We start from the raw sequence: 19198 nt of genomic DNA on the forward strand, positions 1-19198 counted from the left end.
ATGACTGATGTATGTTTGCTGCTGTAACACCATAATTTTCCATTTTTTGGGATCAATATCTATCTATCTATCTATCTATCTATCTATCTATCTAGCTTACATATACCATAATAATACTTTTGTCCTATTTATAATGTGTCCAGTGTTTGGAAAGAGCCATGAAGTTTGCCTTTGAGGAGTTCCACTTGTGGTACCAGCTCGCCCTGTCACTAATGGCAGCTGGGAAATCAGCTCGTGCCGTTAAGGTCCTAAAGGAGTGTATTCGTCTGAAACCTGACGACCCCACCATCCCACTGCTGGCTGTTAAGCTGTGTATCGGACCTCTGCACTGGGTAAGACCCATCCTGCCATAAACTCAAATGCAGCTAGTTGCTTAAGCATCTCAGCAGTTCTCAAAACCTTTTTTGACGTTTTATTTTTAAGTTACCATTCTGTGTATACACTAGTAGATATTTCGATTTGCTCCTCTGTTAATTGCTTCCCTAAAACACCCTTTATTTTGTAAAGAAACATCTAATTTTATTCCATCTCTTCTCTTTTTTCTCTCCATTATCTCTTAATATATGTTTATAAACTCCCACAATCCAGTTGGATGAGGGGGAGTGCTTTGCTAAGATGGTGATTGACATGGGGGAGAAAGCAGCTGAGTTCAGAGCCAAAGGCTTCTTGGCCATCGGGCTGGTTTACAGCCTCAAAGCCACTGACGGTAGGTCTCTGTTTGTATGTGCTCTTGTACATCCCTGATGACAAAGGATGATAATCAGGAACACTTGGTTTGTTCTTACTTTATAAGCTTGAGGATAAAGATTTTAGTTTTTCCTTTTGCCAACCTATTGTGATTCATGACAACATGGAATGCCAGTCACATTTCTCATGTGAATCTGTAAAAAAGAATAGTGGATGCATCCCTTTTTGTCCCTGTTGTCTATGTGATGTTTTCACATATAGACACATCGGAACTTCAAGTGACTCCACTGAGTCATACAACACTTGCACATTGTGTATTATTGTATAATGTGCCTGACTGCATTGTGCCTATGTCTTTCTATCCTTGACTCTGTCTCCCTGCGTCTCTTTAGCATCATTGCGAAGCACACAGGAGGAGTACCAGAGGAAAGCTTTGGGAGCCTTCCAGAGGTTGGGACTGAGCCATGCTGCTCTCTGTTTTCTCTTTTACACCCACATTTCCCTCAGAATGATTTTGTCACTGCACAAACTGCTTCTCCGTCTAAGAAAATATAAACTATTTTGAATTTACCACCTAATCAATCCATTGTATTTACCTTGCACAGTTCGTCATCTATGTACACAGTATATGACCTTGTATACTTTCCTTAGACAACTTGCATTTGTACATATGTTCTAAATGTGAGGGATATATTGGAATAAGGCTGTAACACAAATATAATTTAAAACATTGATAGTATTTGTTCCTCCTGGAGATTAAGAGTGTGACTAATCATGCACAGAGCATACTACAAATTGTATATTGTATCTATAAATAAGGTGAAAGCTCTTAATAGTCTTTAAGGGATAGTTTAGATTTTTAAGGTGGCTAAAACATCTTTAGCTGCTGCTCCCGTCCACATCAGTACATTGTTTAGCTTCTATGCTGGGACTCCTGCCTGCTTCTCCTAACTGGGGGCGTGCTGACTGCCTTCTACTGTAGCTAATACACTGACTATGGATAGGTATCTCATACAACCCCACTTCAAATCAATCTAAACAATCCTTTTAATATACACACTGCATATTTTACAACATTTTTATACTGCTGGAATATGTCCTCTTTTTTATATACTATCAATATGCTTGTTAATACAGTGTTAAAGTGTCTAATTGTGTCTAAATGTTTAAATATTCTGTGGTTTGATTTTTGACATGCTCTATTACTTTGCTGTCTTTACTACACTTTTACTGTTCTGCTACTGCAGCGACCCAATTTCCCCACAGGGATCTTTAAAGTTTCATGTAACCTTAATTCAGTTTTTATTCAGCATGTCTGAACACACCAAATCTCTCTGTCTTTCTCTGTAGAGCTCAGAGTCTGTCTCCTACTGATCATCTAGCAGCCTTCTACTTGGCACTTCAGCTTGCTGTGTCCAGACAGGTAACACAATCTTTAGTAATAACAGCTTAAAATCACTATGTACATATATAGCTATATACATACAGTATATGTCACTTTACGTAGTGCTTTTTACTGTAGTGAAAACCTGTAGTGTGTGTGTGTTTTGTGTGTGTGTAGATCCCTGAGGCACTAGGCTATGTACGACAGGCGTTGCAGCTTCAAGGGGATGATGTCCACTCCCTTCATCTGCTGGCCCTGCTGCTCTCTGCTCAGAAACACTACCACGACGCTCTGAATATTATAGAGATGGCGCTTTCCGAGTACCCTGAGAACTTCAAGTAAGACCCACATGCTTCCACAACATGCTTTCATTTAAAGCACACACAAAAATTCATCTTACTGTGTGTTTATGTATTTGTGTATTGTAGTCTGCTGTATACCAAGGTGAAGTTGGAATCGATGTGTAGAGGACCGGAGGATGCTCTGCTCACTTGTAAACACATGCTGCAGATCTGGAAGAGTTTTTACAACCTTACCAATCCCAGGTACACACACACACACACACACACACACACACACACACACACACACACACACACACACACAGACAGGAGTTTCATCATTCAAAATGGATTAAATCAGGTTTGCACCATTAAAACGAAATATGTCTTAGCAAGTAAAAACGTAATCTGGAATGTGTAATCAGTTGCTGGAAAACCTCTCCTCCGGTCAAAAGCAATCATCCCTGGGACTCCTGGATACCTCACCATGTACAGCGTGCGCCCCATGTAAAAATGCTCAATCTTGTTGCAGCCCACAGGTTCAACTCTGACCGTGCGACCCTTGCTGCTTGTCATTCCCCCTCTCTCTCCCCTTTCACATCTTTAGCTGTCCGAATAATAAAGGCCTAAATACACCATAAAATTAAAAAAACGCACAAAAGCAATCATCTCTGTATGGGAAGTCTCTTTAGCATCACACACCAAAATAAATATTAAACTTAGCTGCTAATTCTTTGTAAATGTAGGTGTGACATTTTATTTATGTTTAATCTATATATACTTGGAGATATATGTGTTTCAGGATTAGGGCTGCACAATTAATCACAGTCAAAATAATTGCAATTGCAATATAGGCAAGGCAAGGCAAGGCAGCTTTATTTGTATAGCACATTTCAGCAACAGGCAATTCAAAGTGCTTTACACAAAATCATTAAAACAGATAAAACACAAGTACAAACAGTTAAAAGTCATAAGCATTAAAAATCAATAAACACATGAAAGCAGTTAAAAACAAAATAGAAACATTAGGCACTAAACCAGAATAAAGTTTCCAGTGCAGCATAAGAAAGAAATGAGCATTAATTTAAAGAAAGGCAGCATCAAAAAAAAATATAGAGATGATATATATGTATCTATATGTATCTATATATATATAGATATAGAGATGTTCCTCACATCGTGCAGCTCTATTCAGGATGATGCTATTTAGTTATTTAATATAATGGTATTAAAATATTTTATAATTTAAAATATAGTGTTTTTTAAAATGTAATTTAAAAATCGTCTAATCTTGTTAAACAGTGGTAAATCTCCACTTAGTAAACACTTTCATTACAACTAGGCTGGTGTGCTGACAGTAACTGAGAAAATGAATGGTTGTACTGTTGCTTTTGGAGACCATGTGTGTATATCAACCCAGGCACATGTTTGTGTGGCAGTGATTCTGGGCGTGGCAGCAGTCTGTTGGACAGAGCCATAGCAGACAGACGACAGCTCAACGCCATGACTCTGCCTGACTTCAGTGACCCAGAGACTGGTAGGCACACACGCTCACAGTTGGGTTTGGTAGTTTTCAGTAAACAATTCACTTCTCTCATCTAATAGTGCCTCTAATAGCCTTTTTATAATTGGAACATCACTGTCGGTTGTGATTTAATTATGAAAATGGAATCAAGAGGGAGATGTGGCTTCCTCTATCTTGTTTTCACATTGATCCATTCTCCCTCATATCTTCAGATATCAAAGGAAAACCTTTCCCACTCTTTGTTTTATTGATTCTTACTCCGATATTCTTAATTCCCCCCCACCCACCCCCCCGTTTGTTCTGTTTGATAAGTTGCTGCTTTATCTAGGAGTTATTATGATAGTATTGGTCACAAAAATTTCCAATTTTAGATCATTGAAGAAATATAATTTTGTTGAAATACTGTAAAAATATTGTATGCCGGTTGAGAGCCAGTATGTATCTTCCCTGTCTTTTATTCCTTGATTAATTTAACTAATTTCTGTTTTATTTCTTTTGTTTGTTTTAGTCTCAGGTTCTTCCTCTTCTCACTCTGGTTTTGAACCCGTCTCCCCCGTCTCGCCCTCCTCCCCATCCACCATTTCCACCCTCTCCTCCCCACTGTACTCCCCTTCTTCCCCTGTCTTCATCCTCCAGCCTCCTCCTCTCCCTCCACAAAAAAACCCATCTTCCTTCCCTCTTCCTCCTCCACCTCTTCATCCTCCTCTTCCTCCTCCTCCTGCGCCCACCAAGACCAGGACTCACTCCTTTTGCAACCACGCCACTCTCCGCCAGCTCTCCTCCAATTGTAATCCGCCGCCACGTCCTCTCGGCCTGTAGCATGGTGTGGAGAGTGATCTATAAAAATACACCACGTTTTTGGGAGATTGGCTCATTGGTTAACTTGTGTGTTGAGTAATAAGAGCTTTCCCAGTATGTTTTTTGCTCTGGTGTTGGTGGTGTTAAACCATTCAGAAACTGAAAAAAGACCTCACTGACATATCTTATCCCGGCTTTTATTACATTATACTCATTTCTTTTTAATTTATACATTTTATTAAATATCTAATTATACTAAATAGGAAAGCATTATCATAGTATTAGTTTATCATATCATATAATAACATATTTTGTAGCTATTCAACAGTGAGTTCATGATATTTTTTTCATAGAATATTAGTAAAATATTATATTGTTGAGACTGTGTAGAGTTTCTCCTGATAACGGGGATTAGTTTTGTCTACCAGTCCCAGGTGCTGCTGCAGTCTTAATATTTTACTCAGCCTGTTCTCACTCAGATTGTAGACAATGTGAATTTTGAATTTTAATTAAACTTAAACTCAAGCATGAGCAACGAGTTTAATACTAAACTGACTAACCCTTGCAAAGTACTGGGTGTGCTTCAGTCACGCCTAGGTCTTAGTCATGCTGTAAATCTGTTTTAACTTCGGGTGTGGATTAGAGCCTTGATGGATGGTACTGCAGTTGCGCTGCATTTTTGCGACTTAGGTGAACTGACTCACACACGTTTAAACTTCACAAAGTCTCAGTTGATACAATGAGATGTTCAAGATCAGCTTATATACACATGTATGTATGTGTGTGTGTATATATACACTCACCGGCCACTTTATTAGGTACCCCATGCTAGTAACGGGTTGGACCCCCTTTGCCTTCAGAACTGCCTCAATTCTTCGGGCATAGATTCAACAAGGTGTGGAAGCATTCCTCAGGGAGTTTGGCCATATTGACAGATGGCATCACACAGTTGCGCGCAGATTTCGCGATGGCTGCACATCCATGATGCGAATCTCCCGTTCCACCACATCCCAAAGATGCTCTATTGGATTGAGATCTGGTGACTGTGGAGGCCATTTGAGTACAGCGAACTCATTGTCATGTTCAAGAAACCAGTTGTGATGATTCAGCTTTGACATGGCGCATTATCCTGCTGAAAGTAGCCATCAGAAGTTGGGACATTATGGTCATAAAGGGATGGACATGGTCAGCAACAATACTCAGGTAGGCTGTGGCGTTGCAACGATGCTCAATTGGTACCAAGGGGCCACAAGAGTGCCAAGAAAATATTCCCCACCATGACACCACCACACCAGCCTGAACCGTTGATACAAGGAGGATGGATCCATGCTTTTGTGAGCGCAAATTCTGACCCTACATCCGACTGTCGCAGCAAATCGAGACTCATCAGACCAGGCAAAGTTTTTCAATCTTCTATTGTCCAATTGATGAGCTTGTGCAATTGTGTCTCAGTTTCCTGTTCTTAGCTGAAGGAGTGGCACCCAATGTGGTCTTCTGCTGCTGTAGCCCATCTGCCTCAAAGTTCGACGTACTGTGCGTTCAGAGATGCTTTCTGCCCACTTGGTTTGTAACGGGTGGTTTGTTGTCACTGTTGCCCTTCTATCAGCTCGAACCAGTGGCCATTCTCCTCTGACCTCTGGCATCAACAAGGCATTTCCGCCCACAGAACTGCCGCTCACTGGATGTTTTTTTCTTTTTCGGACCATTCTCTGTAAACCTAGAGAGGGTGTGCGTGAAAATCCCAGTAGTTAGCAGTTTCTGAAATTCTCAGACCAGCCTTCTGGCACCAACAATCATGCCACGTTCAAAGTCACTCAATCACCTTTCTTCCCCATACTGATGCTCGGTTGAACTGCAGGAGATTCTTGACCATGTTAAATGCCTAATGCACTGAGTTGCCGCCATGTGATTGGCTGCTTAGAAATTAAGTGTAACGAGCAGTGGACAGGTGTACCTAATAAAGTGGCCGGTGAGTGTATATATTATATATACATACACATACATACATACATACAGTGGTGCTCAAAAGTTTACATACACATGCTTAAGTTGACTAAAAGAGGAATAAAAAATCATGTTTGGAAATTTTTTAATACCTAAATTAAAAATGAGGTAAAATCCAACCTTTAAGGACACCAATTTTCTTTGTGAATGAATAACGTATTGTAATAAATAAATGTTCTTATTAAAATACAGGGGTCTATAAGTTACATACCCCTATGTAAATTCCCATAGAGGCAGGAGTTTATTATTAAAGGCCAGTATTCCTGGATTCAGGATATTATGCATCCTGATAAAGTTCCCTTGGCTTTAGAATTAAAATAGCCCCACATCCCACATACTCTTCACCATGCTTAGAGATAGAGGGATACTTTCTATAAAATCTATCTCAATGAAATCAAACCAGGTATAGTCTAACTGAAATAAAACCATGCCTATCTCTAAGCATGGTGAAGAGTATGTGATGATGTGGGGCTATTTTAATTCTAAAGGCCCAGGGAACTTTATCAGGATGCATAATATCCTGAATCCAGGAAATAACTGGCTTTTATAATAAAAATCTGCCTGCCTCTATGGGAATTTAACATAGGGGTATGTATACTTATGACCCCTGTATTTTAAATAAGAACATTTATTTATTTACAATACGTTATTCATTCACAAAGAAAATTGGTGTCCTTAAAGGTGGATTTTACCTCATTTTTAATTTAGGTATTAAAATAAATTTCCAAAACATGATTTTTTTATCCTCTTTTAGTCACTTAAGCATGTGTATGTAAACTTTTGAGCACCACTGTACATACATACATACATACATATATATATACACATACATACATACATACAGTAAATATAACAGAAAATTAGTTTTACTGTCTCTTCACATCTATCTGCTGTTCCGTGGCCATATGTCTCTTGTTTTTGTTATTTATTTTGCATCCTGCTCTTTTCTCTCTCTCTTTCTCTCTCGCTCTCTGTTTCTGGGAGGATTTTACATTCCAGCCAAGATTAATGTGTCTCGTTTCAACCTTATGTTGTCTCCCTTTGCTGCCATCTCTTCTACTAATGATGTTTTCGCTGGAAAATAACTATTGCTATTATATGCTACTGAGTTACATCATTTAGCTGCATAGAAAAATCACAATTCATTTTTCTCCAGAACTCCCAGTCAGCCCGAGAACAATTACATTATTTCAAACCATGACAATCAGTCCATCACAATAATCACAATTAGTGAAAATGTGATGTGACTAGATCCTTTTGTTACTGTTTTAGCATACTACTTTGATAAGGGAGCACTTAGCTTTTGTGTGCATTGTTAGTCAATTAAAACACTTTGTGGGGTATCTGTGGAGCAAACATCTTATTTAAATCCAACAGTGCTAAATGCATGTTACTCTGCACTACTTAATTTTGAGAATACATTTGAAAATTAAGCAGTGCAGAGTATTTTCTATTTCAAGCAGTGCAAAGTATTTCTCATACAGCTAAAGAAAACTGTCAACAAAAAGCTCTCGTGGATTATCAAGTAGAAAAGGTGAGCCTCTTGCATACTTTTAGTAAATTCAATATGGCTATTAATACAAGTAATGGTGCAGATTTGCAGGTAGGTAAGCATTTATTTAAACAGATTACAGCATAAGTAAGGCACGCATGGAAGCAGCTTGTCTCACGTGATGAAGTTTAAAAGGCTACTGTGAAGAATAAAAACCTCATTGTGCTCCGGATAGGATTTGGAAATTTCTTCTCTGTCTCCTCTTCCTTTTCAGTCATTAACAATCGTCTTTCTTTTTTTTCCTATCCATCCTTTTTTCAAGGCGGCCTTCAGGAAGCTAATACTCTTGGTTTTTCCTCCATGTTTTCTGTTTGTAAGTAGCCATCTAACCTCCATCTGACATTCCTTTTCCTAGCCATTATTTTTTTCCATCATTTGTTCCCACTTCCTTTTTCTCAATGAGGTTTTTGATATATGTACAATATCTGTATGCAGAAAATATGTACATGTATCCTCTGCTTTAACTTAAAGCCTGCAGCCAGTTTCCAGGAGATTTGTACTGAATTTTCTATCAAGTTGGTGGTCTAGGATTTAAAGGAATACAACGACTTAAAGAAATATCTCTCCAAAAACAGTGTTGTGCATACACATTCTACAATTTATCAGAACAAAGCAATGTGAAAGTGTTCAGGAAACAAACCGGGTTTTACTGGAAATCTTTTGAAAGGCTTTACAGCACATTGAGTTGTAAAAGGGATATGGAGGTGCAATTTCTGACATGTTATACTTCACAGTAAAGCAAAAGAGAGATCAAATGCTTACAGAGCAACATTAGAAAGGAGGACAAAAAGCAGCTTCTTGCATGTACCACTAATGGTCCGTGAAATGTGGCTGTAGTATTGACAAATACTAGCACTGACTGTACTTACGGTATGAGAAATAAGTTATGAATTATCTTAATTGTTTATAATAATTTTGGCATAATCCAATGATATCTGGCAAACTATTGTGGAAAAGGTTGAATGAGGGAATCCATGATAAGATGCCCCATTGATAATCTTGTTTGATGGAAAATTATATATTATTTTCACCATTGTGCATCTATTATCAAGATTTAGTGTACATGCTCTACGCAGATCAAATTATCTGTTTGTCATCCTACCACTGGTGAAATGTGCCTTACAGTGGATAACCACACACTCACCACTTTATGCTTTGGTGATTAGTGGCATTTTCCCCGTAGGTCAGTGTATTCCTTTAATTCAGAGCAGCTTTACAGTAGTGCATGTGCTGCTGTGTGAATTGTCCACATTTTAGGCACTTCAGGAAGCTTTCATAAGTAGTCTGTTAGAAAATGTGTAAATTTCACTGAGTTAAAACTTGTTTCTATATATAAAAAGAAAAGAAAAAAAAGAATCTTACGTCTCAAGGTTTTGCAAGTTTTGTTTATTAGATATTTTCATTTTACAAATACTCAATTGATAGATTTTCTTGAATATTAGGGGCACAAAATGGTATAAGTAAAAGCAATCCATATAAAACTAGAAGGGCACTTTGAGAGCACTGACCTCTGCCACTGAGCATTGACCTCTGCCCCATCTCACAATGTTACTGCAGTGAGTCTTTTCCCAGTCTGGAACTCATTTTGCCGATTGTTCCGACACCACATAAATGCTGCACAAACGTCCTATCTCACAATGTTAACAATAGTGAAAAATCGTTTGTGTATCCGCCCCTTGATTTGGATCTGCTTCAAAATGTATCGGGTCCATCCTTGGCCCCTGCTACACCCTCCCACCAAGTTTTGTGAATGTCGGGGCAGTAGTTTTTCTGTAATCCTGCTGATAGACAGACAGACAAACAAACAAACCAATAAATGGGAAAACCGAGTCGAGCACATAACCTCCTTGGCGGAAATAAATAACTAAATATGTAGTACCACTTCTGTTCTTCTTTCTCCAACTGTTTGACGGACTAATCACTGACTAAATAGCACTTTTACTTTCAAGGTCATGTGTCTTACTATCAATATGATGTATAAGCCTTGCAGTGCATGATAAATTGTGTATTCAGGAAAGTAAAAGGAGTGGATGTAAGGGAGAATTTAATATAAATAATGGAGAGATTGATAAGAAGCTTTACATTTACAGTGAGTTTTCTTTCACTTTTGAGTAAACTTGCAGACAGATTAATTTGTAGGAAATGCTGTTGAAACACCCATAAGCAAAAGTTATTTAGAATTTCCGAGTTTAGTTTAGGGAACAATACATGTCCTGTTTCAACATATTGTAACATGTTTTAATGTGCTGCACTTGGCTGGGCCTCTGCATGCTGCCATCTAATATAATATTACTTAACATAATCCCTTAGGCTGCTCAACTTCAAATACATTTGTGTTTGTATGTGTGTGTTTGAGAGAGACATTCTTTTTTAAAGCCACTTATCAGCAACACACACTAGCTCTCTTTACTTGCACACACACACACACACACACACACACACACAAACACAGTCGTAATATTCAAATATTCTCTTTTTATCCCCTTATTTCACTGATCTTTTACACATAGGTAGTTATTGTCCCTTTACACACAAACACAGTATAGTAGCAATGTAGTGAGAGGAGGAAGAGTATTATGGTAGATCAGAATAATAAGAGAAGGGTGTGGGAGATGTTTTATTAAAGTGAGGCTTTTATTCCAGCGAGCTGCAACGATCAGTAATTTTTTATAAAAAGCACATATTTATGTGTTATCTAAAAAGAAATATTTTTTACAAACTTGTTACGCTACCACTGTCTTTAGCGCAGCCATTCTATTTCCCAATCTTTTTAGGAAATTCATTTATCAGTATCTATGTTTAGAATTTAATGCATTTAATGAAACAGAAAAATTTTAAAATGTTAAAATTGAAAAGCAGTTCTATAAATTAATCAAAATCTAAATTGCATGTAGAACAGATCATAGTGGATTAAGTCGTCATTGAGTCAATATTTATCAGATTTACTATTTTACATCCTGACATTTTAGACCAAATCACTCATGGAAAAATGGAAAGAATGTTTAGAGGTTTCTAGATGTTTCAACAAACCTCAAAACCTTTTAAAAGAGTATCCTTCTATCAAAAAGAATATGTCTGACAACACACAATAGATAAGCAATAAAAGATAAGTGGCAAGTCAATTACATTCATATATATGTTTTATTCAACAGTAGAAGGATATGATAATATGTGGAAAATAATATTGGAGTTGACAACACAATCATGAAATAGGTTTTGGTATGTACATATATGTGTTTTGCTTTCACAGATCTGCAGTGTCTATCTGCAGTCCTATGTGGTGCCCATTGTGCGTGCGTCCCTGTAATAATCTTGTAATTTAAATGCAGAGACAAAATCTCAGACACGCTTCTTTCAATAACTAATCAGCAGAGTGCAGATTGATGCAGTGTTTATGCATGATGGTGCAGAACATAATTCATTTTAATCTGGTAAATCCAGGGCCATAACACTGTGTGTTGTAGCGTGTGGAATGCTGTGGACTGATTAAAGGCTTTAGTGCAGGAACAGGAAACTGTGTGCCAATGTGGGCCCAGAGTTTTGAGCTTTCAACTGCACCCGAACACTCCAGATTACACTGATAAATTCCTTGTTTCTGTCTGAAATTGTAGGAATCAGTGAAATCTGCTGTTGTGTTTGATTGAATTAAAACCCTTCACATGGCTGCCTAATGTGCCGCAGTAGTGAGTCAGTCCCTTTAGGAGATGGCGTGTATGATGGTTCAATTCTCTCCCTCCAGGCTCAGTTCATGCTACATCTATCGCTGCCAGTCGTGTAGAGCAGGCTCTGTCTGAGGTAGCCTCCTCTCTGCAGAGCAGTGCCCCCAAACATGGACCCCTGCACCCCTGGATGACCCTTGCTCAGATCTGGCTGCATGCAGGTATGCACACGTACATAACGTCACACCCCGACCAAGTAGTTGAAGATGGATGGATGGAAGGATGGATGGATTAAAACAGGGTTGACAGAGCCAGAAAGGCTGGATGAGATTATGACTGAGGTTTCTGTCTCACCACTGCCACATAAAAAACATTTATTCTGATGTTACCTTAATATTCAGTGGATGGTTATGTTATGTTGAAATAAAGAATGTGTGAGACTTACAGTGAGTTCAGGCTATCAATCCCCTATTGTTTCCATGCCTACCTGGTTTCAGGTGGTTGTGATAAGATTAGGTTTTTAAATTGAACACATAGAAATATAGTGACACATCAGTCAACAGACCCATAAACATACAGTAGGTCCTGGAATGCTTTGTCAACTCTATTAGTTGGTAAGAAGTAACTGCGGCTAATACTTCTTGCTGTAGGGCAAATCGTGTCATCATTGCGTATTAGAATATACTTGACAATTCGGGACTTCCCCAAGGGAAAGAAAAGAGTCTTTTAGACAGAAAATAGTTCTCTTACTTTATTTTTTTTAAATTTTCTTATAAAATACTACTAAACCTTCAAGTATGGAAAAGTGCAGGATCCTTTCATCTCTTTAGGCCTTTAAAATCCTCCTAATAAGACAAAGAAGAGAAGGAAATATCACAGCCGATGACCCATGTTGAGACTAAAAGGTCTAAACATGCGATGTGATGGTCACAAGCAGTCATTCCTTCAATTTAACAGCAGCAGATTGAATTACCTTTGTACACTCAAGCCCTTATTCTAACTTCTGCATCACCAGCAGACAGACATAAGAAGACTAAGGAGTATATATAAACACATGACAACAGACAACACACACACACACACACACACATAGACATAGACAAAGACAAAGGTTGTTTTTGCACCTGTTTATCTCTGCTTCCTGTCAGAGGTGGTCATTTCCAGCTTGGCGACACAGCTAATATAATCATCCAATCACAGGACAGACAAACTCACAGACAGTTCAAACTCATTTTCTCTGTCTGTCTCATTCTTTGTTTGGATTTATCTCTCTCACTCTCTCTTGCGCTATACTGAAGTCATTAGGTGACCTTGATACTGAATATGTGTTTTTGTATATATGCTATTTGAGAGAGAAAATTTGAGTTGTGCTTTGTCACCGCTTTTTCTTTTTGCAAAAATGTTTTCTCTATAAATAAATGTAGATTTCTGTTTGTGTCTCTTAATTTTAATATGTTGTTTTAGTGTATGGGGTTTAAAAATGTTACATGAGATGTTGGAGCATCCTCTTTGTACCACACACCAACAATAGCATTTATGGGAAATGCAGTCTTGGTTTTATGAGTTAGAGGCTGCCAGTTTTATATTCACTGTTATTTTGCTTTCAGAAATTCTACCAAGCTGTCAGTTGATTTGACAAAGATACTGATGTTTGAAAACTGCTGCAAACAGCACATTTTAGTCAAACAAAAGGAAACATGCACTTAGAGTTAAACCCTCCCGTTTGCAATCTCTCCTCCCGGTCTGTATTTCCCTGATAGCCGAGGTGTACACCGGCATGTCGAAACCAGCAGAGGCCACGGCCTGCACGCAGGAAGCCTCAAACCTTTTCCCCACATCCCACAATGTGCTGTACATGAGGGGGCAGATAGCTGAACTGAGGGGCAACATAGACGAGGCCAAACGCTGGTATGAAGAGGCCCTGTCCATCAACCCAACGCATGTCAAGACCATGCAGAGACTGGTAATACACAGAACACACACTCTCTAATGTTCTCCTTCTGCTCTGTCCTTGTGTTTGATCATTTGGAACACAAAAAAATCTTGTCCTATCCTTCTGCGGTGTCTGTACAGCCAGACATCGCAGACAGTGTGTTTTATGTAATCAACCATAATCCTGTGGGAAAACCATCTGTGTAGGGGGGGAACAATGTTCTGTTCGCTCATCTATGTCTTTCTTACTGGCTCCATCCCAATTGTAGAACTGTACTCTCTGCCTTCTGTTTATACATTTTACCTCACCGAGGGCCATCCCTAAACTGGTTATTGTGGACTATAAAAGTCTCTTTCCATCAGCGCTGACTTACCCTGCTCCACTATCCCCAAATGGAATAATTTAATCAAAGTGTTTATTATTGTGTCATGCATATATAAGTGTGTGCAGGGTTTACAAGGCGCATCAAATTCATATAAGCCAGATCCAGAATTAAGTCTACATTTACAAACAAGTCTACAAACAAGAAAGAAAAGAAAAAAAAAGGGGGGGAACCAAATGGAGAGATTTTTCCAATCAGACTTTCAGTCCTTCATGTGGGAACAAAATGTATTAATTATTCATAAATGAGACATCAGAATAAATACTACCTAAATAATTTATCTTGCCTTTTTCTCTTGGCTTTTGAGACAAATAGGATTTCAGGGTTTTAAAACAAAATCATCAGTATGCACAATACAAAGGAAATGAGACTCACTATCTTCTCTTGTTTTCCAGCTGAGTATGTTAGAATCTGCCAACCTCAGTGGTCAGAGGAGGAATACCAGTTCTCAACTGTGAAACTAGAGGACTTTCAATGAATGAGATGTAACATATGATTCAGAGCCATACTTTTGTTTAATATGCAAAGAAGTCATTAATGTTGTTCAAATGGGAATCAAAGCTTTCTTTAGATGGAAGTGCTGCAGAATGGAGGAAGCACATGTTGAGTCCCTCTTGGATTACGTACATTTACAGGGACAAAGCTTGTAATATATGTGAATAGCTGAACGAGAGACACGTGGGTCGCTTCTCATCTTCCCTGAGTAGACATGGTGGAGGAGAGGGACAGTTGAAGCCAATTAGGAGAGTTGATTTGCTGCTCAATCATCATATATATAAACACCTTTTATATATATATATACAGCTTTTATAGAATATGTGGTTCTATTTTAAATAATGCAGCTCTTTCATGTCAGTGATACTTTCAGTCAGTGGTACTTTATGCAATAAAACACAAGAATAACGCTAGTAATGTTACTCTATTCTCACTACCAGTATGACTTCAATGCACAGCAGTAAACATTCATCACAGCACAATGACTGTCCGCCTAATAATGTTCTTCCTCTCTTTCTTCCTCTCCTTCTTCTTCATTCTATGTGTCTCTAATGTCCTTAGGGTCTGATTCTTCACCAGCTGCAACGCTACAGTCTGTCGGAAAAGGTTCTGAGGGATGCTGTGCAGGTCAACAGGTGTGTGTGTCTGTGTCTGTGTGTGTCTGTCAGTGCAATGTACGTGATTATTATATTTTATGTCACTCACGGCAATAATTCCCTTACTTCTCCTATTATTTCTCTCCTCGTCTCATCTTTTCCTTTCCTCTCTTCTTCCTTTCATCTCCTGTTACCTGCTCTCCTCTGTCTTTCTCTCTCTCTCCTCTACTCCTGCTTTATTACTCTATTCACTTCTCCTTTCCTGTTTCCTCTTCCCCTTTCTTATCTTGATTTCTCTTCTCCTTCCTCATTTCCTTTTTTCTTATTTTCTCTTCTCTTTTCTCTCCTGCTTCTCCTTGTCTCTCTTCTCCTCAGTACGGCTCATGATGTGTGGAACAGCCTTGGTGAGGTGTTGCAGGCTCAGGGAAACGCTGCCGCTGCCACCGAGTGTTTCCTCACCGCCTTGGAGCTGGAGGCCAGCAGCCCCATTCTGCCCTTCACCATCATACCCAGAGCACTATGAAACACACACCTTCACAGTTGTAGCCTCAGTACTGTAACACAGTGGCACAAATGATGGACCTACGACACACACACACACACACACACACACACACACACACACACACACAACCACTCCACACACAGCATGCCTGCATGCCATTCACACACCTGCACAAGGTTTTACTGCCGTACCCTTACTGTAAATACAAGAAATTAAATAGTACACATAAACGTACATACATGCTTCCCAACGTCCCCCCTTTTCCCACAATGCCTTGTTGTGGCTGTGTGTGTGTGTGTGTGTGTGTGTGTGTGTGTGTGTGTGTGTGTGTGTGTGTGTGTGTGTGTGTGTGTGTGTGTGTGTTGTGTGTGTGTGTGTGTGTGTGTGTGTGGTGTGTGTGTGTGTTGTGGTGTGTGTTTGTGTGTGTTGTGGTGTTTGTGGGTTTTGTGTGTTTTGTTTGTGTTTGTGGTGTGTTTGTGTGTGTTTTGTTTGTTTTGTGTGTGTGTGTGTGTGTGTGTGTGTGTGTGTGTGTGTGTGCACTTTCTGTTGCCTGTGCATATTTGTGTCTGGCTGCATGTGATTTGTAGTATGCTGTGTGTGTTTGTTGTTTTGTCCTGTTCAAAGATGTAAATAAGAATACATTTGAGTTCCTACTCTGACATTGGCTAGAAGCCTAAGAGCATTTTTTGTTTACACGTTATTTAGTCCATTCATGTTTTTCTTTTACGCCAAATATTGCTGATGATCTCAACACACACACACACACACACACACACATTCACTTGCTGTTCACATGGAGAAGATCACAGTTACTGTATGGCTGACCCAGGACTGCCTGAGCTTTGAGAATCTACTGGAGCATCGACAGGCATGATCAACAGATCACCGAAGAATCAATCAATCATCAGTAAAGTCTAATTGCCAAAACAGAGGCTGCATCTACACACACAGGAGATCTGATTTGAAACTGCTGACACTTCTTTTTTCACATGTATGGATTAAAGCACGTTTAATCTCATGTCGACAGCCTTTACATGCTCCTTTGGTTAGCCATATTACCATGACACGCTATTATTTAGCAATTTCTTCCAATATGTGCCCTAATATTCAATTTCCCCAAGGGAAGCAAAATAAATACTTTGACATTTTGGGAGAGTGGTATCAATCTTCTCATCTATAACTCTCAGCAAGTAAGCAAACGAGCACATTACCCAAAGTGTAAGAATATTCCTATAAATTCTATTTCCATATTAATAATTATATTAATAAAAAATCTGTTTGGAAAAGCTGATTTCTTTTTTAACATGAGCAGCTGTACACACAATAGCTGAACACATAAGAGTGCCAACTACAAAAACTTGAACAGAAAGAAGATAATATCACAGATAACCAGTTATATTTAATGTATGCTTCTATGTAACATTGGTATTTGAACACATTCTAAGTATGAATGGGAGGAATCTGTTATATATTTTTTTCTTCAAAAATCAGATTTTCTTCTCGTGTGTAAATGCAGCCAGTGATTGTGTTGTCTCAGTGTCCTGTCAGTCATTGTACATTGAACAAGATGAATATACTTTTTCATTTCATTATAAATACAAAAGCTTATTGCTGTATATTTGATTGTTCCAAGTGTATTATTACTGTTGTTGTTTTAGAAAGTAAATTATAAATCTATTTTCTGGAGAGGGGTGGAACTGAGGTGCAGGTGGAGGAATAAAAGGATGAATTGATTTAGTTTGCTGATGTGAGCTCAGCCAGAGAATCCTTTGTGCTGTAAATGAACGACTGAAAATTGGAATGATTACAATGACAAAGATAATAAAAGTGGTTGAAAACGTGGAATTGTCTGTTTTATTTGATACATTCAATATCGAAAGCATTCCCCACTGTCTCTTCTACTCATAATGTATGCTTAGATGTTTATTAAGGCTTAATATTTTGGTTAGAACAAACGTGTGTGTGTCTGTGTGTCTGTGTCTGTGTGTGTGTGTGTGTGTCTGTGTGTCTGTGGTATGTGTGTGTGTGTGTGTGTGTTGTGTGTGTGTGTGTCGTGTGTTGTGTTGTGTATGTTGGGTGTCTGTGTGGGTTGTCTGTGTGTGTTCTGTGGCTTGTGTGTCTCTGTGTCTGTGGTTGTGTCTGTGTCTGTGGTGTGTGTGTGTGTGTGTGTTGTGTGTCTGTGGGTGTGTGTGTCGGTGTTGTCGTGTGTCTTTCTGTCTGTGTGTGTGTGTGTGTGTGTGTGTGTGTGTGTCTGTGTGCTGGTGCTGGTGTTCCCTGTCACTGTGACCTCGGAGCCAGCAGTGTGTGTTACGTTCTCAGGTGTGTGTCTGTCAAGTGGAGAGGTGTGTTTTGTATCAGAGGATTACGGCGCTGACAGGCTTTGTCCTGGAGTGCCAGGAAGCCCCAGTTCAGTCTCTCAAACAAATGACCCCCCACTACTGCTGTATTCTCAGGTGTCACTCACAATTAGTCCCCCTTAAAGGTCATGGACTCAGCCCACACATGTACTGTACACAGGCTGATATTGGTCTTTTGATTAATTCTTGATTCCGCATTTGATGCTTCTGACACCCATTTTAAAATGGACAGAATCAGGTTTTCTTCTTTTCTGAAATTCGGAAACATTGGACTTAACTTTACAAGGACTGTGTTTCAGTTTGAGCCTCAGGTGTTGTTGCAGCAGCTTTAACTCTACAACTGTAGAGGAGCACGATCGCTGTCTTGTGAAACCCATCTATCTCTGAAGCATTATCACAGTTTCCAGTGTGATAATTCATTTTCAGATATTCCAATGGGTTTTTTTAAATGTTTTTTGTCTTGTTTCATAAGTAGAGCCTTTATTGGGCCCATTGTGAGTCTAAATTAAATTTATTATTATCGATTCTTTAACTTATCTGAAAGCATAAAATTCTTCAAATGTGCAGTAATCACACTACGTGTTTTCATCACTTTTTTTGAGGTACGTTTTTTTTCAATTTGTTGGAACTTTAATGCTGTGACTTTTTTCGAAAATCTTTTTTTTTAATCATTTTTTCAGCATACTTTTCTGCATTTTTTGTCAAATTTTCAACATGCTATACTATGACTTTTTATGACTATCACTTTTTTTTACTTAAAAAGCAATGACTTTTTTTTATCACTTTTTCCGACATACTACACTATGACTTCTTTATCACTTTTTTAGAAAATTATACTGCGATTAAAAAAAAAATTGACCTTGAAAACTACTACTTTTTTCATCATACTATATAGTATGACTTTTCATCATTTTTTTGACATATTATACCATGACTTTTTTCGAAATGACCTTTTTATACTTTAGATGAAAAGAGAATGATTGGAAGACAGAAGGTTCGATGTTCAAATCCCATGTGTTTCAGTACATTGGGAGGTCCAA

At 38.6% G+C, this 19198-nt stretch overlaps 1 protein-coding gene across 4 annotated transcripts in view; it reads left to right on the forward strand.

Annotated features, from left to right (window-relative positions):
* ttc7b (tetratricopeptide repeat domain 7B) overlaps positions 1–17646 on the forward strand; it is a 27181-nt gene extending 9535 nt beyond the window's left edge. Inside the window, exons 11-23 of one of the 4 annotated variants that reach the window (XM_032501235.1) lie at positions 144–332; positions 589–706; positions 1080–1137; positions 2038–2110; positions 2249–2409; positions 2500–2616; positions 3792–3889; positions 4386–4664; positions 8494–8544; positions 11971–12111; positions 13651–13853; positions 15262–15335; positions 15672–17646. In XM_032501235.1, the coding sequence (XP_032357126.1) occupies positions 144–332; positions 589–706; positions 1080–1137; positions 2038–2110; positions 2249–2409; positions 2500–2616; positions 3792–3889; positions 4386–4664; positions 8494–8544; positions 11971–12111; positions 13651–13853; positions 15262–15335; positions 15672–15819 (1710 nt within the window). In that variant the 3' untranslated portion in view covers positions 15820–17646. The remainder of the gene's footprint in view (positions 1–143; positions 333–588; positions 707–1079; positions 1138–2037; positions 2111–2248; positions 2410–2499; positions 2617–3791; positions 3890–4385; positions 4665–8493; positions 8545–11970; positions 12112–13650; positions 13854–15261; positions 15336–15671) is intronic. The other 3 variants (XM_032501236.1, XM_032501237.1, XM_032501238.1) reach the window with 3 other exon arrangements.
* Positions 17647–19198: the final 1552 nt, after the last annotated feature.

Source organism: Etheostoma spectabile, chromosome 20, assembly GCF_008692095.1.
Source record: "Etheostoma spectabile isolate EspeVRDwgs_2016 chromosome 20, UIUC_Espe_1.0, whole genome shotgun sequence".
NCBI classification, from domain to species: Eukaryota; Metazoa; Chordata; class Actinopteri; order Perciformes; family Percidae; genus Etheostoma; species Etheostoma spectabile.